The sequence below is a fragment of the Thermobia domestica genome, chromosome 6 (assembly GCF_964235325.1).
Source record: "Thermobia domestica chromosome 6, izTheDome1.hap1.1, whole genome shotgun sequence".
In the NCBI taxonomy this organism is placed as follows: domain Eukaryota; kingdom Metazoa; phylum Arthropoda; class Insecta; order Zygentoma; family Lepismatidae; genus Thermobia; species Thermobia domestica.
Window position 1 is genome coordinate 98,506,462 of NC_137459.1, and position 24,530 is coordinate 98,530,991.

Consider the following 24,530-nt stretch of genomic DNA (forward strand, 5'->3'; position numbering starts at 1 on the left):
TTTCTTCGAGCGAATTTTTCTGAAAAACGTAATTTTCTTCGTGTTTCACAAACAAATGTTTCAGTATTAACTGCAGCATAACACGATTTAATTGAAGAAATTAGAGCGAGAAAGGAGAGTCCGGTGTATTTTGTATTCACGCACTTAGAGGCGAAGTCAAACGAATGAACTTCCTATTTTTTTTCTTTTCCCATCAATAGTTTATTGGCACATTTCCTACAACCTATGATTCTACTTTGTACAGAATCAAAACCTAGATTTCAACTGCAAACGATAATAGTCGTATGCATAATATATAGGGTTTAGGATTTAGATTTCCGGGCTTTCGGCATCTAAGGCCATTTAGCCCGTCACGTTTGAAGGATGACGTCCCTTGGCGAGCACACTCTCCGGGGAAGGGGAAGGAAGGAAGCGGCCTGGGACCTATAAGTTAAGTACCACTTCGGCATTTGCCTGGTGTGAATGAGGAAAACCCAGGGAAACCTCATTCAGGGTGGCTGGCCTTCGACCGAGTTCCCCACCGGGAATCGAACCCGGGACCGTTCGCACCGAAGGCGAGAGCGTTAGCGACTACGCTATGCGGGGCCACTATGCGTAATATATATTTGTAGTCTGTGCGTGGTGAGTTATTAATGCTTTTACACTCTGAAACATAACTTTCGGTTCGCTTTTAGTATGTAAAAGTTCAGATTCCCTGAAAAAAAAATCGGGTACAACTCTGCTTCTTTCCCTGACGAATAGTTCTAACATTTGGATCCAGGTGTTACCTAGTTTCGGACGAGTGTAGTATGAAAGGCCAATTGCTTCCAATATTGAGAGTCTAGAATAGGCGAACGCACTGATAATGTGAATGGATTTATTAGGCTAGCACAAAATATGGCCAATGGCATTTGGAAAGCACAGCTTTCTTGAAAGCGTTGGATAAAGGGAATTGGCCAGGTACAGCGTGAGTATATGAGTAAGGAAAACTTGAAAGAAAATTTCAGTCGCCTTAAGAGTATTCCTATTTGAACTCCTGATTATTAAAATATACAGATAATAATAGCTATTCTTCATACTTTGTATTTATAATCCTTGGAATTCTGTATAGAGAACCCAGGGCCGTGTTGTGGAAAACAAGCGCCCGGGGCGAAAGTATACGACGGCGCCCCCATACATATATCCCTAACAATTTGTCGTCTCTTTTTCCTTTTTTCTCCCGAATTTTTCGCCCCCTTACTTCGGCGTCTGGGGCCGTTGCCCCGCTCGCCCCCTCCCTACGGCACGGCTCTGAGAGAACCCAATACATGTAGTCTTCCTTTACAAAGATTTCTGCACTTGAAATAAGGCAGTAAAATTGATCATTAAAATAAAATCACAGAAAATCATCAGATGCGCTTCCCTATATATACAATTTATCTTGTTCTGAATGAGCACATTAATTATAATACAACATCTGTGCTAATGAGGATTATATTGGATTTAATTGAAATTAAATTGATTAATGAATTCCGGAATTACTGACAATTTAAGATAAACTCAAAGTATTAATTCAGTTTGTTTGTCACATTTTAAATTGCATTATTTCAAAAACTAAAAATCCATTACGCAATATACTTACCATGTTTCGTATCTTCTCTAATCAAATTTCCGACAGACTTAGTTCTTCTATGTGCGTTTTTCTTTAAATATATAGTTGCAGCTTTAGGTAGCACTGATGTTTGAATTGTAGAATATCTGAAAAACGTAAATTGCAAAAATCAACATAAAAGAACAGTTTATTTATAAGTTCTTATCTTTCAACAAATTATAGTACAATGACGAGACTTCTTCCTCTACTCGTTCCCTTTTATTATTTGGTGCAAAGGAAAATGAACAGACAAGTGCAATAATAGGTAAAAGTGTCTACGTCTACGTTTCGCAAAGGAAGTACAGCGAAATGCACTAATTAACGAAGAATATTGCTATTCTCAACCTGCTATAAGCGCTATATATATTCGTAATATGCTTATCCATATGTTAGTGTAGTAGACAATATTGGGTCAAATTAGCGAAAAGTGGAAATATATAATTGCATTTCAATAACTATTCATAGGTCTGAGAAAATCCCATGATTGGGTAAAGAATAGATAGATTATAAAATATCATTTAAAAATGGAATTCCGAGGATTCTTCTTTTTCATCTTCTAAATCTTTTTTCCATTTAGATTAGTTTGGCTTTCCGGATCGCTGTCGCTTTCCGGATCCACTGTGACACCACACTACACCATATCATTCTTCACACAATCTCCCCATTTCTTCTTTGGTCGACCTCGCATTCGTTTCCCATTCAGTTCTATAGCACCCATTCTGAGCTACGTATTCCGAAAGTCTTCTTCATACATGTTGAAATTATCGAAGTCTACTTTCTTGCAGTTTTTCTACTACTGGTCTTACCTCTACTTTTCCTCGAATCATGAGTTTAATACACCTGAAAAGTTCTTTTAGTAGATTCTTTGAAGTTTTGAGGTTTTGCAAAGTTGTAGCTGTTAATGGTTCTAAGTAACACAGTTGTGGTGCAATAAAGTATGTGGATCGTAAATCAAGGTATATAAAGGTAACCAAGGAAGTTCTGTCGCTTTTTTATGGAGGTCTGTGTTTAATTGGCCCTCTCACCGTGAGTTGAACCCGAATGGAGATAAGGCGAAGGTCAGTTGTTGTTGTGGGTATATCCAACATACTACCTGGTTGTGACAGTTCACTTACACCGTGAACTTGCGTAAGGACAAAGTGAACATGGGACCTCCATAGAGCGTCATAAGGGTGCGTATGCTGTAAGAGTTCAAACTGGGGTCAAACGCCGCTGCAGCAGGGCGGAAGATATGCCAGGCCTTTGATGAATGTCGTGACTACTCCAACAGCGGTGGTTTAACAAGTTTAAGGACGGTGACGAAACACTCGAAGACGCACCACGTGCCACAAGACCAACACATGTAGAAAAGAAAGATCTTTAGGCAGTAATTGAGGCGAACAGTGGTCAGACATGTGAGGAACTGGGACACAATTCAGTGTGAGTGGAGAAACTATTCGGGAGCACCTCCATCAACTTGGGAAGCACTACAAGTTAGGTCGATGGGTCCCTCATGATTTGACTCTGGGCCAGAAGGCAACGCGAGCATATGCCTGTGTTTCGTTGCTGTCTCGTATGAGGTAGGAGTCATTTATGGACAAGGTGTTGACATATGATGAGAAGTGGGTCTTGTACGAAGTTCCACGGCGCCGTCCCATGAACCGGTTCCAAGACAGCCAAAACCAGCACTGCACCAGAAGGCCCTCCTGTGTGTTTGGTGGACTGCTCGCGGAATCGTGCATCGGGAACTGCTACCAGCTAGTCAGAGCATCAATGCAATTGTGTACTGTCGGCAGTTGAGCCGTGTTAAAAAAAAAAAAAAAAACTCGGGAGCCAGTACTTTTGAATCGCTAAGGGGTCCTCCTGTTACAAGACAACGTTAAACTCCATGTGGCTAGGATGACCCGGGACACCATTGTATGCCTTGGATGGGTAACACTATTGCATCCGCCATACTCCCCGAACATTGTACCATGCGATTATCGCCTGTTCCATTCCTTGGACAATCACCTTAGAGGACACCAGTTCAAAGCCCTAGTAGAGATGCAAAATGCACTTGATACCTTCTTTACTTTACGGCCCACCAAGTTCTACTCCGATGGAGTCTATAGCCTTCGAGAACGTTGGCAGATGGTCGCCAATGCCGATAGGGACTATTTTTGATCTTCCTGATACGTCTTAGGAGACATATCGATGTTCGAAGGTGGTTGGTGAGAAAGCGACAGATTTTTCTTGGTTACCTTTAAACACTCAGCAGTAAGCAGCGTCTTTCAGCAGTGAGGCTATATGAGACGTGGACCTCGAGCTCAACATGGAATCCGAACCACATCAGCTCCCACCGGAAATCGAACCCGTGCCTCTCACGCCGAAGACGTAAAGCAATCAAAAGAAACTTCCATGACATAGTAGTAGACTACTATACGTATAGGTATATTCTATCCACAAGCTTTTATCATCTGCGTCAAGTTATTACATATTCAGAATGCCTACTTAATCTCCTTCGACAGATCTTCCAGACTCTTTCTATAGATTGGAAGGAAGTGGAAGGATGAAATTCTGCGTATGGCACTGGATAATGGTAACAAATAGAACGAAGTTAGGAAAGCAGTGACCGCGTAAAAGTAAAGGAAAGTAACTGCATTTCGCGCCATTTTCGTGTTTTTGTACTACATGTATTGTTTTAAGCTTGCGCATGTCCTGGCTATGTCATTTTGCCCTATCATTAGTGATGAGCAAATGCAAGACCAAGACCATGAGCCGGGTGGTCTTGGTCTTGGTCTTGCACACCCAGCCTTGGTCTTGCTTGCAAGAGACATGCACCTCTTGCTTTTAAGAAATCTTATGCTTTTCATAGCTAAATTTTACTATGGATATAAGAGATAATACCGTGAACCGGGGTAACTTCGTCATGGTTTCAATGTTGTCACATTACATGCGTACGTGCCGTCGTCAATAGGGAAACTAAAATGTTTTTCTTCTTTATACTTTCTGTTGAACTGGAAACTTGCCACGAAAGTAGGCCTACCAGAAAGTTGTGGGAGGTCGCAGCTATCGAAACTACCACAAGGAAAAACTGCAGGAAGCCATGGAATTAATGGCGCAGGGAAAATCTGTCTCTTACGCTTCAAAAGTGACAGGTGTGCCGCCAACGACACTGCAAGACAAAAATCATGATCATCATGGTGAAACTGAGGGACGACCTTTGACGTTGGACGAACTGGAAGAGAAAGCCATTGTTGATACTCTTGTGGAACTTGCAGCGTGGAGCATTCCATTTGCTAGGTCTGACATTGCTCTACTCGTCAATACGTACTTGGATAAAAAGGGAATCACAATCACGAAGTTCCGAAACAACGTTCCTGGTAAAGATTTCCTAAAAAACTTCATTCGGGGTCACAATCTCACCACTCGGCTTGCCACAGATATCACTTCCGCAAGAAATGCCTTGTCTGCAGACGATGTAGGGAACTTCTTCACAAATATCAAACCCCAGGTGCGCACCACACCACCGGAAAACATGTACAACTTCGACGAAACCAACATAACAGATGACCCTGGATCAAAAAAGGTGATTGTTCTTCGAGGTATCAAGCGTGTTGAGTGAGTTATAGTGCATTCGAATATCTGAATTTCCCTTATGTTATGTGGAACCACATCTGGTGAACTTCTTCCCACAATGGTTATTTACAAGGCTCAGAACTTGCATTCAAATTGGTGTGAAGGAGGACCCCAGGCACGAAGTACGACGTAATCCCTCCCGGATCGTTTGAGGCCCACAGATTTTCCAGGTGGTTCTTAGAAATCCTACTAACGAAGGCTGAGAACAAGCAGAGGAACAAACTCATCATAGGTGACAATCTCGCGTCCCATTTTGCACCTGACGTCATAAGGACCTGCAAAGAAAACCGCATCTACTCCACATCATTCCCACCAAATGCGACGCATCTGATGCAGCCATTAGATCGCGTTTTTCCGTTCACTTAAAGGGAACTGGAGACGTCTGCTGGAGGAGTGGCGGATCGAAAGTAGGAGTCGAAGTGTTCTACCAAAAGAGCACTTTCCAGCCCAGCTTCCAAACTCCTCAACAGGGTCCTGAAGAATGCAGAAAGCACACTAAAGAACGCTTTTCGAGCAACATAACTGCATCCCTTTGACCCAGAGAAAGTTCTGAAGAAAGTTCGGATGGCGACCACAAATGATCCCACAAGCATCGGGAAAGACATGGATGCCAGCCTTGTGGAACACCTGAACAGTCGCCGTAAGAAAATGGTGCCGAAGAAACGCAAATGGGGTAAGAAGATTGTACCGGCAAAGAACATCGAGCCCTCTGGTGCCACAGCTGCCGTCCCATTGATAGGTGCCAAAGATTCTGGTCCCCCAGCATATCATACGGAGAGTGACGACAATACGTGTGGCATCTGCAAGTGTGATTACAGATACTACCATGGAGCTGACTGGGTGTAATGCCTCGCTTGTCAGAAGTGGGTTTGCGGGGTATGCAATAACAGAACAAAAGACGTTCACTACCTGTGCGCTATTTGTGAGGATGATGACTGGACACTTCATAACTAACCAGTATTACCGGTATAAATCTTTGTAATGTGGCTTGACACATTAAAACTGTAGGAATGTAGTCTTTTCCTTTACTTGGCAACACTCAATAAGTGCTTGTAATACCATACCGTATGGTATCGGTACTTTACGAACCTTGCAAACTCTTCATATCTGTTTTCCGTATATTGAATTTACCCCATACCTACCTGAGGAAACTTGTCAATTCATTGTCAAACATCTACCTGACGAAGTTACCCCATGTGGCGGGGTAACTTCGTCAGTCAATAAAATATCAATTTGGCAACTCTGGGAACGGAATATCTTTATGGCATTAATTGTACGAGTTCAGTATGATTTAAATGTTCATACCTCATGGATTTCAATGATGTGCATCCAGTGTTGCAGAATTTGCATACAAAAATATGCTCAGAACCTGACGAAGTTACCCCTGTTTACGATAAATTCTACACTGAGAAAAAAAATTGTAGGTGGCATACTTAAAAAGATAGGTTACATGCGTAATTCCTGTAGTTTTTGGACTTAACGTACACCAGACGTATAACTGAAAACGCATGTTTTATAATACTTTCTGTATAAGTGTTCCATCTATACGTACTTTCTGTATGAAACAATGTAGGCGGTCAGGATCTCACATACAAATGGACGTATATAGCATATAGCTGACGAAGGTAACATAAGTATATACATGTGATATACGGAAAACTGTTAGATGTCATACATCCTGCAACGGCATGATGTAACATCAAACGGCAGTGAATATGTATCATACGGATAACGTATGCTCCGTATTGATTTCTATAGTAAGCAAGAGGATACCGTATATTTGTACAATATACCGCTGTCCGGAGAACGGATTTTTCTCAGTGTACATTATGCCAATAGTAACGGAAATAAAATGTATGTTTCTAAATGTTCCTAATACAGTTTACCTTCGTGTAAGTATGTTGATAGTGTACAACATAGATGATGACCTTTATTTTTTTTCAGTGGGTGACCACGCTTCGCTACTTATAAGATAAATCACAACGTTTCGTAATCTTAACTATATATAAAACTACATGAGCTGACATAAATTAAAAGGGTACTTTCGGTTGACGTGGGAAGTTGAAATTTGGCATGAATGTAGCTTTCCGGGACTAACCGACAAGAAAATCGTCAAAAGTGAATATTTTTAATTTTTACCAGGGCTAAATGGGAAATGAAGAATTTCCCCATTTTATTTAAATGGGTCTTTTTTGGATATATATTCTCATATTTTGGGTACTTGGAATTAGAATATAAACTTGAAATTCGGTATACTTGTACGTTTTTGTTAGCATTACGTAAGTAAATCAGTAAAAATAAAAATTTCTAACTTTAGAGTGATTTTATGGGGAACTAAAAAATCGTTCCCATGTTATTTATATGGAAGTCTTCTACACTCCAAAATATTTAGGTACTTCCGGCAGGATTATAATGATGTAATTTGGCATGATTGTAGTCTTCCGGAACTAACCGACAGGAAAATTGCCAAAAGTGAATATTTTTAATTTTTAAGGTGTCTAAAGGGGAATGAAGAAATCCCCATGTTATTTAAATAGGCATTTTCTTGGGACACAAAATCTTATCTTACAGATGCTTCAAACAGGAAAAGAAACTTAAATTCGGTAGAATTGTGGGTTTAAGAAATTCGAGGTCGTAGAACGAGCAATAGGGGGGTGCGGGCGGAGCTCCCAGCTCGGCAAAATTAGGCAATATGAAAAGCAAATGCACGGAATTCACTGTTGATGCAAGGGCTCATACGTAAATGATTGGAGGCCGTAGGCTGAGCAAACTTGGTGGTCTAGGGCGGAGCCCCCAGCTAGCCAAAGGCTAGTCTTTATATAGGGGAGAGTAGCCAAAATCGCACCACTTTTTACATAAATGGTTTTAATTCGAAACTTTTGATGAAATTTAAAACGATTTTTTGATCGTATTGAACTTTATAGTTTTCCAATTCTTTTACAGTGATTTCATAATGATATCTTATCATTATCATGATAAAAATGATATTTTAGAAGCCTGTGATTGGTGCGATTTACGCAACAGGTTTCCCAAATCGCACTATGTGAAGCCAAAATCGCACCGCCATTTGAATACATGCAAATTTTACAGTAAAGTATGTGGATAAAACAAATTATCATTTCCATGGAATATCGCATTATTTTATTTGTTATATTAAGATGAGGTATTATACATCTTCAAAGAGAAAAATACTGCAATGTAAATAATCGAGCACAGAAATTACACCTTAGAAATAAGCTAAGTATAAATGCAACCTACAAGTAAAATAAATTAACATTTCTATGATATATTACATTCTTTTATCTCAGTGTTATTAATACGAGGAAGAACATATCATTAAGGAAAAAAATATCCATATTGTTGATCCAATGAACAATATTGCTCATAATCCTATGAAACTTAAAGTATCTATATTGTAAGGTTCCGCATGTCCCCATAACATGCGATAACCATGTGTACTACACGTGTTAATAATAAACAAAAACAACGCAGACTACTGACCCGAAGAGGAGTCGCCCACATTCGCCAGCAGTCGGCAAGACGGGGATCACCGATGGCAGTCGACATTCCAGGATAAAAAGAGGGGCACACATCATCGAGTATCAATCTACCCAGGTTGATCAAACCACCTAAACCCTCTCACAACGCTTGGTCACCGGGAGGTACTCATCCTTAAGCCCTAAGACGCACGGTCATTGGATTCCTATCCTCTCTCACGACGCCCGGTCACCGAGAGAGACACCTAAGCTTAACCCCTCTCACGACGTCTGGTCACCGAGAGGTACCTCACCTGCAAAAGCCCTAAGACGCTTGGTCATTGGGTTCCTTTCTTTATTTTACCCAAATTATTAGTGGAACTGCTTATTGTATATCTTTTGTATTTAAGAAGACAGTTTTATAATAAAAGGTGATGGGAAATTCCAAATTCCCGTGTACAGCAATTGCTCTACCTCTTTAGATTGAAAGAATTTTACACCCGCACAAGACTCATATCTCCTAAAATACCCGCACAAGACTCATATATCCAGACTTTGCACAAAACACTCTGTACCATATCTTCTATTAAATTTTGTTGACAAAAGACACAAAACCAATCTTGTTCATTTATTCCAATAGCCATATTTGACACTGCGAATATGTAGCTCGGAGCATCGTCATTTGGATGTATCTACTTTTCGAATACACTTTCTGGTGTTAAGGTTTCCTGAAGCATATACAGACCTAGCTGACGGTTCAGAAAGATTAGGCCTCTCCACATGTTTGGATACTCTTCATTGCCTTTGCCGTTATTCTTCAAGATGTTTTCTGTAAGGACTTGATGAGAGTACTTCTGTTCTTTGTGGTTGCATATTGGTAGTTCTATTTCCTCCTGCTATTGGGCTGGGCAGAGTCACTTTATTTTCTATATATTTTTTCAAAGCACGATTCATAGACTCCGGAGAACATTTTCCATATTGCCATGTGCCTACCTTGTGTGAATTGTGACGAGAAAGAAATCAGGAAAAACAATTTATCACGGGAGCCAAAATCGCACTGGTGCGATTTCGGACACACGGTAGTAGTGCGATTTGGGAAACTACACCATTTAAAAAAATATTCTTTACATTCCTCAAAAATTTAAAAAAAAATAATAATGACGAGTTGGCCACTATAATATTAAGGGTGTTTTGTTTTTTACTAAGTATTGAAACATAATCTAATTCTCTTGCCTTAATCCCTGTTCTACTGTGAAATACCCCGAAAATTAGTAAGAAATACTCCAATTATATTGTACTGCAACTGCACACACACATAACTTACTGAACGTCGTCACTTTACTCTGTAATTATGGGAATATGCTTAAGTACTTAATTTAACCACCAGATGGCTTGTTAGTACTACGGTTCTTTTTAAACTAGGGGTGGTGCGATTTAGAACCAGGTGCGATATCGGACACTCTCCCCTATTTTTAAACAGATAAAATACTCCACTGGTTCCCAAACTGGGGAGGCTACCCCTGAGACGCAAGAAAGAAAATCAAGGCGGCACAGGTTTCTGAAATATCATGAATTCCAAATTATTTTTACACACTAAAGGCGTCAGATTTTTTTTTTCAACCACGATTACCTAATCTTTGTATTGAATAAACCCCCAATGAAATATTGAGATTTTGTTTTACTGATTCCAATATGTACTCGGTGGAGCAGAAACATTGACATTACACAAAAGCGGTGAAAAACTGGAGACTTTCGAAACGTGCCCATGGAGGAAAAGGAAGAGAATTGGCTAGGTTAAACGGAAAACGAATGAGAAGGTGTTAGAAAAAGTAGCAGCAGGGGAGAAGAATTTTAGATGTAATTAAGAGGAGGAAGAGAAACTGGTTGGGACATTGGCTGAGGAGAAATTGTATTTTGAGTAGAGATGCAAAAAAGCCGGCTTTTTTGAATCGATGGTTTTTTTCACATAAAAAGCCGGCTTTTTTGAAAAAAAAAACCGAGAATTTTGGAAATTTTGTCTTTTTTCATTTTCATGATTTTTCTATCCAAATAGCTTTCTTATAGTATATTCCAGCGTTTCCCAACCTTTTTCAACTTGCGGCACACTACGGGTGTTACTTGGATTCTCGGGGCACACTTTTGTAAATATAAAACACAGTGGTATTTTTCTGTGATTATTGATCTCTTTCTTACAGAGAAGGAAGCTCTATCACTGCTCTATCACCGTGGTAAATCATTAGCCTTATTTTTCATTCTAATTTAAAAATAGAAAACAACTGCAATGAAATATTGCACTCAGATTTTAAAAATACGCTTTCTTTTTAAAAACTGTATCCAACGTTTTACTAAGAAGGAAGATCACTAAATAACGAACGAACAAACAAATCTCTTTTACTTTTAAAACATAAATGTAGGTAACTTGTCGAAAGGATTGAATGATATTTTAAATTTTCAAGTTACGAAATAGTCTGCAACAATAAAGAAGCAATAATGGTCATAACAATGATAACCATTTTTTTCAACATTAGAAATATACAAACAGTAACCTGGTATGAAACTTAAAATTGTAGATTCATAGTAGACGTTCATAGTAATGTGAAATAGAAATATACATTTTTACCTACGTTTTGCAATTTGATTACTATAAAATTAATAATTTTGTTTCGATTCCTCGCGGCACACCAGCGGCCCATTCACGGCACACCAGTGTGCCGTGGCACACCGGTTGGGAAACGCTGGTATATTCTATAGTTAGATAAGATTTCCACGACCTGAATGCCATATTTAGCTGTGTAATTCACCATCAAGATGGATGGAGCACATATTTTACGAATTAAAGCTAACATGAAGAATGTAGTATTTGAGGGCAATTTTACAGGTTATTTAACTTTATTTTAACTTTTGAGTTATCGACAGTTTTTTCCTTCTCTAGATCATTTTAGTTTGTCATCCGTGTTTTATTTCTAATAGCTTAGTACTCCAGCTTCTAGCACGGAAGTTAAACTTACGTTTTTCTATATATCCGTCAAAGCATACGTTTTTCAATATGTTCGTCAAACCGTATTTGCACATTTCTGTTATACTGTAGTTGTGCAATGATTTAGCAATAATTTTCCAGATACAACCTTGAATACCAATTTATACAAATAATAAATAGCGGATTTAGAAAAGTACTTTGGGAGGGGTTTCTCTGATTGTTTCGTTTTCTAAAAAGTCCTAATTTTATTTGGGAGGTGCTTGAAGTTTATGAGTACAGGCATAACTAATATTTCGTTTCGTTTATATGTTTAGCAATAATCTTCCGGATACAACCTTGAAGATCATTTTATACTGAGAATCAGTGGCGAATTTAAAGAAAGTGTTTTGGGAGGGGTTTTCTTACTACTAATGTTTAGTTTTTCTAAACATTCGTAATTTTTATTTGACGGGAGCTTAAAGTTTATGAGTAAAGGCATAACTAATAGATATTTCGTTCGTTTTAGACATTCCACAACTTTGGAGAACAGGCTTCAGTCCGAAAGACCGATCCTCTAACCTTCGCAAAACCGTCACTGCTGGTAATTAGTAATAATAACGATTTAAAAACAATAAGAAAGGAAGTCGGCCAACTCCTACACTCCTAGTCGGCCAGTACACGCACTATTTCTACATTCTCAGATGGAATGAAGGAAGGCTTTGTCAGAATGGTCGTATGCTGGGTTGAATCCCGGACTTCCCGACAGAAGCGCAAAAGCCAACCACACAGTCACGTTTGTTGTGCAGTTGTATTTAGCTTAACTTAAATATATTCCGTAGTCCTTTTTTTTTTTTTTTTTTTTGTTCCGTAATGATATGTTGAATCCCTCTTGTTAAAAATTCAGAAAACTTGAGGACTGGGTAAACCGTGATGGTGGTCAAGGGCGCCCATGTTGTGGTTTCCAAGGAGGGGAAGTATAAGCGACGTTTCAAAAATAGTTTCAAATTTTGCTGTAACTAATGTAAAAATCCTATTGGATTTTCAATATTCTGAAGTACATTTTCCTCTAGGGGGGCAAGCGCCCCCTTAACCCCCCTGATGGGCGCCCTTGATGGTGGTTATAAAAAACTTGACTGTAGAATTTCAAGAATATACAGAACCATGTGCAGCCTTTAATTGTATCATACAAATCTAAGTATTTCTCTTATGTTTTATTTTAATTTTATTTTGTTTCAAAAAGAGGGTATGGAATATTTTAAAGTAAAAATACTACATACAATTTTGCTAGTTATTTGTGTATTTTTGAAAGAAGTTTTTACTCTTAGGGTTGGCTAGTTTACACCAGCTCTTTTTTTTTAAAAAAAATAACTGGTTTAAACTAAAAAAAATTAAAAGGACAAAAATGCGAATCGTGTGAACTTCATAGTGACGTTTCACATGTCAAACCATCTGCATTAGTCTTATTTCCTTTTCACCTTTTAATCAAGGTGTCCCATGTTCAATTGTCGGTCGAACTACAACCCTTCTTTCATGTGTAAACCAAGTACTCTTTCGGATGTCACTTTAAGTGAAAGTCTTCTCCTTGATAACCTCGGTATTACGTAAGGATGTTAAGCCTAAACATACAAAACGAAACCAAATTATATATTTCTGCATGCCTGTTGTTTTATAAAGAAGCGAAGGTTGCTTAAATATATTGATTAAAATTGGTAAAATTTATCGATTGCCTACTTAGCTTCCAACATTAGCTTGGATTGGACTTTCAATGATACCTACATACTAAATTTGTAATTTAATACCTCAGTTTTAGAAAAATAAACACACTGCTGAACAAGACTGCACTTATTTAATATAAAAACACATTTACACGTGACGTTTCGATCTTCTATCCAAGATCCTTATCAGACGTACACTCACGTCTGATGAGGATCTGGGATAGAAGATCGAAACGTCACGTGTAAATGTGTTTTTATATTAAATAAGTGCAGTCTTGTTCAGCAGTGTGTTTATTTTTCTGATTTTATTCGCAAGACGTTGACTATGATTGTGTGTCACTCAGTTTTAGCGTACTGATTATAATACGTTGACCTTTAAATTTTACATGCAAATTAAATTTTACAGGATTTTCCCGTTATTGTTTTACATTTAAAAGAATGACGGGATTTTCCCGATGGCTAGGGCGGGAGTTTCTCAATTTAAGAAATTTACTGACCGGACTTCTTTAAGTTTATGGGACCTCTTCCAGCATAACCCCGTTGTTGAATAATAACACCAAGGCGAAACAAACTTATTTCTGTGAATATGTAATACAAATACATAAAGCAAAATATCTAAATCAAAAAACCTGGTTTAAAATAATAATGATTAAAATCAAACCTCTTAATATTTTAGAATAATTTGAGTGAAAACTGAAAACGACTCAACTGCTTATGTCTTTTGTGTAAACTCAATTTATGTAAATACTTTTCACCCATATTAGAAATACAAAATAACGGCATCAAACCCCAAGTTATTTGAAATAACTGTACAAAATCACTCTCACTTGTGAATATGGATTATTTATTGTTGTATAATGTTATCGCTCAATCCTCGATGTGCCGTATATGTAAGGAGGCTAAAGGTTATATTGATAAATAATTATTCAACGTATAAGCAGTATCGGTATTCAGTACCAATATTCAAGTAGTACCGGTACTTATGCAAGACTCTTGGTCTTGGTCTTGGTATTGCAGGTGTGGTCTTGGTCTTGCACCTCTTGGTCTTGGTCTTGGTCTTGCATCGGGATTCCTGGTCTTGGTCTTGGATGCAAGATTATTGCACAAACTGCAAAACCAAGACTCTTGCGCTTATCACTACCTATTATGCCTATCAGAAAGGTAATAGAAAAGAAATCAAAGTCTTTAACAGTAACGTTAATTATCAAAGATTATCTTTTTTGCTGTTTTTCTTAAAACATGCAAAATGTAGATACTTCCTTTTAACTTGGGGCGACCGAGTGGTGGCTCGTAAGGGAAGTCAAACCGGAAAAAAGTATCGTTACAAGCTAAGGGAAGGGAGCTTCATACAACTTCAGGAAGCTGTATAGGAGAATTAGTACAGTAGATAGGCTTTCTTGCCTTACATTGTAGTGATAAAATTAAAATGTTTACCTTAGTGTCTTCCCTCAAGATCCGCCACTAGAGGAAACTAAAAGTTTGATAGTGGAAAGCTCGTGCTACTACTCCATGAAGAACCTACTGTCATTCAAGAAGTTAGAATATATGAAGACATAATTCCGTATGTTGTCTCATGTATGATCGTGAAGCTTGTGTATTAACCCCTTAAGTGGGGAATTTTCAATCGTAGGTTTATCGCGTGTTGGATGATTTTCTTTTACAAGATCAAGTAAGTAATGTATAACTTATATCATAATTGGTACAGGTGTTATTCATAGGTAATATTCCACCAGAGAATTACATGTAACAATGTTGGGTACATATTATGTATATAAACCAGATACATATATTGTTATCATCATCATCATTATCAGTGTATATCTTTTAACCTAATCATCGTTTCCAAAGAAGTAGGCTTTCAACCAACACAAATATTTCTTTCTCGTGTTTAAGTTCCACTTTGATATGAGATCATCGAGAACAGGTCTGATCTTAAAAAGCTTAAAATTTGGCTTCCTGTCTGGATTATACTCGCAGTTGTTATTGAAGTGCAAGTACTTCATTCAAAGATGGAATTGCTGTTCAGTTATTACGTCACTCTGAAGGAAGTGCTTATTATCTTCTTACTAAAAACATGCCTGGAGATGGCTTCTGTACAAAGCCTTGAAGTATTAGAAGACCAACCAGTAGCTTTATTTCACCAGGATTTGTTTCAGATCATCGCTTATCTCTACTTCTCTTCTTTATTCGTCTAAAATCTATTCACTGGATTGGTAACAGAGCAACACTAACACTACAATTGTCTTCAAACTCATTTTCGCTATCAAATTCACTGAAATAATATTCTTGATAGTTATCAGAACTTTCACTTGTTACAGTCAAATCGCTCAGCAAATTTGTTGTATCCTCGTCACGAACACGTTTCTTTGGAATATCACCCGTAGCAGAACTACTGCTGGCAGCAATTTTCTAACAAATTATAAATACAATCTATATATATAGAATTGAAAATCACTATGTTTGTGAATCTAAATCTTCTGAACCGCCAGAGCGATCTCGACCAAATTTGAGCTCCTTACTGGCTAAGCGGTTAGCGTACGCGTCTTTAGCGTAGAAGACTCGAGTTCGATTCTCGGTGGGAGCTCATGTGGTTCGGATTCCACGTTAATCAGTAGGTTCCGTCTCGTATAGCCTCGCTGCTGAACGGGACGTTAAACTCTAAATCAACTCAACTCGATCAAATTTTTAACATGGATGAGGTTCGAGGCTGGGCTGGTTTCTGGCTATTCACTTTGATGGTAGAACTGAGGAGGGAGGGGGTATAAAAATAAATAAAACTTAATTACTCCTGAACCACTTGAACGATCTTGATCAAATTTTCAAGATAGATGAGGTTCAGGCCTGGAATCGTTTTTATGATTTAAATTTGACGGAGCAACGTAGAGGAGGAGAAGGAACGGGAGATATATAAAAATCAATTTATATAAGACTGAAAAGTTACTATTTTTGTAACTTAGTAACTCTTGAACTATCCGAACGATCCCAATCAAATTTTCAAGATACATGAGGTTCGGATCTGGAAACGTTTTTGTAATTTCACTTTAACGGTAGATCCTAGGGAGGGGAAGGGGACTTATAAATAAAAACTAATAAAACATAATAACTTTTGAACCACCCAACCAATCTCGATCAAATTTTCAACATATATGAGGGTCGGGCCTTTGGTGTTTTTTATCGTTTCACTTTGACGAGCCAACCTAGGGGAAGGGAGGGGAGACATATGTAAAGAATTTTAAAATAAAAAAGGACTGCCATTGTGACTTCAACCAGCCGACCGATCTTAATCAAATTTTCAACATACATGAGTTTAGGGGCAGGGATAACTTTAGGCTATTCACTTTGACGATGTAACCTAGGGGAGGGGGAGAGAAATTTAAAAATGATCAAAAAATGACCGATATTAGTGTTGAATCCATAGTTTTCGGGGTCGATGAGAGAAACAGTGACACTTCCGATGCTGTTTTAATCCAAGTTAAGACCTGATAATTGGGAGGGGAAGAGTGCAACGTAGGGGAAGGGGATAAACATTTAAAAATGATCAAAACTGACTAACATTATTGTCGAATCCATAGTTTTGGGAGTAGCTGAGATAACAATGACAATTCCGATGCCGTGTGCTGCAGCAGGAGGAGGGAAGGGGGAGCTAAATATAACAATGATCGAAAATAACCAATATTGGTGTCTAATCCATAGTTTTCGGGATCATTTAGATGAATACTGACATTTCTGATCCGGTTTAAACCCAAAATCAGCCCCGCCACTCGGGGGAGGAGGAGAAAGTGATATATAAAAATGATCGAAAATGGCCACTATCAGTGTCGAATTTATAGTTTTCTGGGTCGCTTAGGTGAACAGTGATACTTTCGATCCGGTCTAAATTCAAATTCAAACCCGCAACTTGGGGGAGGCGGAAAGGGAAATACATAAAACTGATCAAAAATAACCCATATTAGTGTCGAATCCATAGTTTCCGGGGTCGCTGAAATAACCGGTGACACATCCGATGCGGTGCAGCGCAATATGGAAGAGGAGGAGGGGGATATATATATATATATAATGTTCAAAAGTGACCGATATTAGTGTCTGATCCGTAATTTTTAGGTCGCTGTGATGAAGAGTGAAGCTTTCGATCCCGTTTAAAACCAAATTCAGCTTCGCAACTTGGGAGAGGGGGAGATAATAAAATGATTGGAAATGACCAATATTATTGTCGAATTCATGGTTTTCGGTTTCGCCGAGATTATCAATTAGCGTTAATAAGTGTTCTTCATTATGTTCGAACAATCATTGCATTTATTTATTTATTTATTTATTATTATGAATCATGTAACACTAAAACAGTCATCCAGATCTAAGATTTACGAGAACTAATGTTGCTCATGGGACTTGAGAAATTTCTTGTCCCGTCTCGAAGACATTCTAATCAGTTGTGCTTCACTAGCTCCACGGTTTTCTTTGTGACACGCCTATTTCAATATTCGGCGATCCCTGTCACCTAGACTTGGTTCCCGTCAACTATTCCTCTTTTCTGATATGAGGACTAATACGAGCCTTGTTTATCGTCACACCCTTGAACACTTGCTTTCGATACACTTAACACACTAAAAGTCTTAAGTACACTTGTTTAACTTACGGTGCACCCACAACTTTCCCTCTTATAAAATCAGATACTTTTTATTTTGACCCACCAACGTCTGATCTATTGCTCACAAAAATCAATACTACATCACCTCGTGTACTATCCACTATCACCCGACATAGGACCAACACAAGACACTGCACGAATGCCAAATATTCTAACTCACAAAGATGATTTGTTTTAGTACATGAATTTTATCATTTAAAAAAAATAACTAAATGTATAGCGATCAATATTTTCATTTAGGTTTTCTGAGCCTGAGTCATGTGTTCAGCACTTCTTTCTGAGATCTCAGATTTTGTGGATTCAAGTTCATTAGCTCTCAATCCCATAGAACAATATTGTCAATTTATGCCGAATTATACTTACAATGTTCTCTCCTCAAGACAGAGTACTTACCAATAAACACCTGTATTTATTGGTAAGTACTCTGTTTCAAGGACAGAACATTGTAAGTATAATTTGGCATAAGCTGAGAGGATTGTCCTATGGATTTGAGAGCCAATGAACTTGAATCCACAAAATCACACCGATTACGAAATCATATTTTTTTCACTATGAATTGGAAATTACGAGTGCACTATTATGCGCTTCTGTGCTTTTAACTGGTCACCAGGATCAGAATGCAATAAAATCTAATCTAATAAGCATTAGCAAATATAGCATTAAATATGATGATTATTTCCTGTGCGAGAAAATATTTTTTTCTGAAACTAAAAATTTAGAACCCAAGATACCATTACAGTTACCAAGAAAATTTACTACAGTGTCAAATATAACGGTATCTCCAAATAACATCAACGGAACTTAAAGAGACCTGCTTTTCCGTTCTATTTCTGCCTTAAAGGTCATGAGAAGATTACGTACTGAAATGAAAAATACCTGGACACTTCTTTCTTTTCCAGGCTTATGTTCAGAATCTGTTACGATAAGCACTGGCGTCTCTGGCATGTAAAATTGGGGAGGGGAGGACATGGAAGAAAGTGATTAAATGATGCTACCTAGCCCAACCTATTTATTATCTCCGATTCCATTTGTTACCTTTGTGCTTACCTTCACGGACCCCTTAAGATATATCAAGAACTCTGATATAATCGTTTCACAGCCTCAATAATATATTCTAAATAAATATAATTATAATTATTTATATGTTATTCTGTCGTTAGTAAATAAATTAAATTAGAATAAAATATTGAATATTTTGTACTTCAAAATATTGGGGGGACGCGTCCTCCCCCCGCCAGAGACGCCTATGACGATAAGTATAAAATAATTATTTCCGTTTGATTAAATATAAAACCTAGAAAAATTACCAATCTGGTGCATTTAAGTAATTAAAACAATAACTTTCAGTTCATCTGAGTACCAACTACTATTGCTTCGATATGCACTACCTATACATAGGAGTTCTATCCGTTACGTTGAGCTATAGTGAGGTAAGTAGATAAAAAAAAATGTAACTCTTGATGGACCTGAACAAATATCTAAGTTTTCAATAAAACATATTTGAAAATTTAAATTTTTGTTGCCTGGAAATTGCTTTCAATTTACACACTTAACAGTTTCACAAAGATATTAACAAACAACTAAGCTCCTTCGTGGCTATGTGTTAAGCAAATGGACCCTTGGCGCGGGAGAACCGGGTTTGATTCTCGGTAGGAGCTGGTGCAGTTTAGATTCAATGTTAAACAGTAGGTTCATGTCTCATGTAGACTGGGTGCTGAAAGGCACATTAAAAGGCAAACAAAAGTTAACAAATAGAAAGTAAAGCGAAAAACGAGAGTGAAAATTAGTTACCAGTTTTGAGGAAGCAGTTTAGCCGTAACTCTGTAATTTAAATTACTACACACAAATATTGTCTTCGGCGTTCTCGGAGCAGCAGGACTGGCAAAGTGATTTCTCTCAGGAAATTAAAGAGCAGCATTTGATAAAGCTTTCTTCTAGATATCTCGTTTCCTGACGAAACCACTTCCTATGCTTGACAAACTGTAACGAGGTATTTAACAATGAAAGAGGAAACGTTGCATTCTGCAATACATTATAAAATTGAACTGTTAAAAAAACTATTATATGTGATTAAATAAAATCTTTAATTACTTTAACGTTCCACCATCACGATCTGTAGGCTAAAGGATACCGGTAAGTACATACAACCGAATAATAATTAAAGAATTAGTAAAATGAAGGGAATAGACCAAAACAAGAAATTCCCAAGAAGTACACTTGCAGAGTGTTTTCCAACACAATCTCACATGGGACTAACATCAAATCTGCAACCTTGAGCAGCGTTTTATACCTGAGCCACCGTGATACCCGCTCATGATTCAATCAGAAGTCATATTTACTGAAGTAAAGCTCTGATCATTTATTTATTTATTTATTTAGAGAAATGAATACTACAGGTAAAGATACCCATTTAAGTATTCACAAAAATAGATAAATATAACAACAGTAGAACAAACAGACGAGTCATAATTTTAATGAGTGGTTAATCATAGATTCTGGCACTTAAACAATTTACTTCTTTTTTAAATTTTGTGAAGGACATTCTGAATATATCAATACTTGGATCAACCAAATCTTGTTTCTTGAAATTCCTTCCAGTTCTTATGGTATACTCTATATTTCTATAAGCTTCGCTCACGATTTTTTTTTAACGAGGTTGAAAAATGTTAGTTTTGTGTGAAAGGTGCCCCTGAGATCATCAATCCTTTCAATATTGACGTTACCAATGCGATAGTTAAATTTTTAAGGTGTGTTCTTACGCGAGGATGACATTATAAAACATTTATTTACAATAAGGTTCAGATCATTGAGTTTTTACACTATTTGGAAACATCATTGATATCATTTTGTAGAGATACCGAGTCATTTTCAAATATCTCAAAATGCGTTTTGTAGACTATAGTAGTTTTCCACTCACCGATTCAATTAAATTTTCTCTATTTCTGCCCTTTTCCTTAAGTAAATACGTATTATTCAGCAATGGCCTATTTGCTTTCGTCTATTGTCTATGAAAGCGGCAAACTTCTCGAGCCGTTAATGTGACAGATATAAACAGCTAATTTTTTCAGTTGGTGTAAAGCTGAAACGTGGAAGGACGCAGTTTAGGTGAGCAAACATTTCATCTTTTAATTTTCTTTGTTTAAGATTATTTCTGTAAATCCAGTTTCTTTCTGAATTTGTACACACTTCGTTATGCTTTTTACGGTATTTATTTACGGAAAAGGGCACAAATAGATTAAATTTAATTGAATCGTTGAGCGGAAAAACACTACTAGTGCACAAAACGCATTTTGAGATGTTTGAAGAAAGAACTTTCGTTTGTTAATGCCACAAATGTACAGTCGACATTATAGCATTCTGTTATAACGTGCAAGATCTTCCAAATTGTACTGCTCTTCATTACAACTTGTAGTTCTACATCTTTAGTGTTATTTTCGCCTTTAACTGAAAATGGCTTATTTTGAACTCACACTGTTTTCCCACTCGCCGATTCAGTTTTAACGTTGCGTTATTCCTAACAAGTCCTTCTTTTCATTTGGATATGTACAGCAAGAGATCTAAATTCACATAAATTAACATGAATAGACACATAATACTTATTAATGGGCATGGAAAAAGTACATATTAGGGGGCCAATCTTGCGTACAAGATAGCCTCCCAAACGCCATCCACTCTTTCTTGAAAATTATCAGGGTACAAACAAAACCTTTTTCGGTACAAACGGTACAAACGATATGCTTTCGAATGGTGTATTTCAAATTTTTGTGCTGTGATACGGGGGAGGGGGCTATCTTGGCGCCAAGATAGCCCCCCGCCCAAAATATCATCCCCTGTTTCTCGAAAACTATCAGGGTACAAATAAAACTTTTTTCGGTACAAACGGTACAAACGATTTGCTTTCGAATGGTGTATTCCAATTTTTTGTGCTGTGATACGGGGGGGGGGCTATCTTGGCGCCAAGATAGCCCCCCGCCCAAAATATCATCCCCTGTTTCTCGAAAACTATCAGGGTACAAACAAAACTTTTTTCGGTACAAACGATTTGCTTTCGAATGGTGTATTTCAATTTTTTGTGCTGTGATACGGGGGGGCTATCTTGGCGCCAAGATAGCCCCCCGCCCAAAATATCATCCCCTGTTTCTCGAAAACTATCAGGGTACAAACAAAACTTTTTTCGGTACAAACGGTACAAACGATTTGCTTTCGAATGGTGTATTCCAATTTTTTGTGCTGTGATACGGGGGGGCTATCTTGGCGCCAAGATAGCCCCCCGCCCAAAATATCATCCCCTGTTTCTCGAAAACTATCAGGGTACAAACAAAACTTTTTTCGGTACAAACGGTACAAACGATTTGCTTTCGAATGGTGTACTTCAATTTTTTGTGCTGTGATACGGGGGGGGGCTATCTTGGCGCCAAGATAGCCCCCGCCCCAAATATCATCCCCTGTTTCTCGAAAACTATCAGGGTACAAACAAAACTTTTTTCGGTACAAACGGTACAAACGATTTGCTTTCGAATGGTGTATTCCAATTTTATGTGCTGTGATACCGGGGGGCTATCTTGGCGCCAAGATAGCCCCCCCCCCAGTTGACCTCTCAGGTACCCCTATAAGGAAAATGGTACAGACGAAAATACTTTCGGTACAAACGGTACAAACGTAGTACAAACGAATGACCTAGTCATTGTTTCAATTTTCTAAAGTGGGGGGGCTATCTTGCCATACGTCCAAATTTCTCTATGTTGTAAATTTGATCGAGATCGGTCGGCTGGTTCAAGAATTTGATTGAGATCGCTCAGGTGGTACAGTCAGACACTTTAGCACCTGGAGGTTGGATATATAAGAAATCATCAATTATTTTTATTCCTTAATAATAAATATTATTAGTGCTTGGTCCTTTCGTACTAAAGTACTACTTCAAGTTAAGGGATAGAAACCGATCTGGCTCACGCCGATCTGAATTCAGATCATGCAAGATTTTAAAGGTCGAACAGACGTATACACTAAGGTTCTGCACCTAGATAAAATCTTAATCCAACATCGAGGTCGCAATCTGTTTTGTCGATATGAACTCTCAAAAAAAATTACGCTGTTCTCCCTGAGGAAACTTAGTCTAACAATCACTAATAAAGGATCATAAAAATACTCAAAAGTAATCATCATAAAAAGAGTTTATTTATCTTCTCGTCGCCCCAACGCAATACTTAAACAACAAATATCTTCATCTCCAACTATAAAAATTATTACTTAAATATAAAGATCTGCATGGCCTTATCGTCGTCTTAAAACATTTCATTGTATGTCTGATAGTTGAACAACCAGCATAACAGCAAATAATGAACGAAAACATAACATGCCAGGATATTTCTCCACTTGGAGGAAATATTATTTTATTACTATCTGAGAGTATCACTTAGAGAAACAACCACGAGATAAATCTGCAGAAATTTCATTCAAGTTAAGTTCTAAGAGATAGAAATTAATGCAAAGAAAAGGAAAATAATACTCTGCATCATGCAGAGACCGAAAAAGTATGGAAAGCGAAACAAAATGAGGAAAGATGAATATAGGAAAGGAAAAGAGTGAAAGACATGGAAATAAATGAAATTTTAACGCTTAATGTAAACAGTATTTGCGTCTTTTCCCCTTCCTCCTGTCTCAAGTTTTTCTCGCTTTATGGGATAAATCTCTTTCAGTATGAATCGCGACCATGATTTACAATGTTTAATTCCTTGAAAAAAGTAAAGCAAATCCAGGCTGGGAGTCGAATACAGGAACTGTAGAACGACAAGCGCACACGCTATCCACTTAGTTACACAGGCCGCATCAACTCTCTTTTTAAATTATCCATTACACACGCTATTATCAAACGTGTTGTTAAAATAGCCATTGTTCGCGAGTTACCTCAGTTCTATTTGAGGTTTGAATTTTATTTACGGCCTTTAGCCATCTACGGCTAACAGGTCCCTTGTTTTCATTAAAAGCATTTGTTATGTAGATTAAAATCAAGAATGAATTAATCTATTCTCTTAGGAGTTTACTGGTGCACCAACACGCACCAACACACACACAGGATTAAAAGAGTTATTTCGTAAATTTACGAAACGGGTCTTGAAGGAGGTCGTCGCAACAGTAATAACATCTCGTAGCGTTGTTATGTAACAAACGCAATATAAATAAAGCTTCAAAACCAAAAGTTACAAGTTCTGCCGTGGGTAAGTCGTGTAGTAGTTAAGATTCACTTGGGAAGGATTTTACCTTTGACCTTTAGGCCTAGCCTGGCCTGGGAAGGTTCCCTGGGGACCTAAACCGGCCCTAAACCGGCCTAAATTAGTATGTTGCTAGATGGTCGTGCTCTTGGACGCCTACCAACTGTAGAAACAAGATGAAACATGCCTTCTTCGTCTTCTCGTCGTGTATTGGCTAGTTATTTGAACCGCCCGCCCCCGCCCCTCTTGCAAAGCTAAGAACGGAAGCTTCTCAGAGCATCGGGTAGCTGTTTTTGTCCCCTTCCGCCTCAGCCCCTCAAGCG

General features: G+C 37.9%; 1 protein-coding gene across 1 annotated transcript in view; it reads right to left on the bottom strand.

The window, feature by feature from the left end:
- The window catches only part of LOC145688121 (tubulin alpha chain-like), a 63,718-nt gene extending 43,827 nt beyond the window's left edge, over nucleotides 1-19,891 (bottom strand). The window contains exons 1-2 of the mRNA XM_081761886.1: nucleotides 19,790-19,891; nucleotides 1,601-1,716 (exon numbers count right to left, since the gene is read on the bottom strand). Coding sequence (XP_081618012.1) covers nucleotides 1,601-1,603 — 3 coding nt within the window. The 5' untranslated portion in view covers nucleotides 1,604-1,716; nucleotides 19,790-19,891. The remainder of the gene's footprint in view (nucleotides 1-1,600; nucleotides 1,717-19,789) is intronic.
- Nucleotides 19,892-24,530: the final 4,639 nt, after the last annotated feature.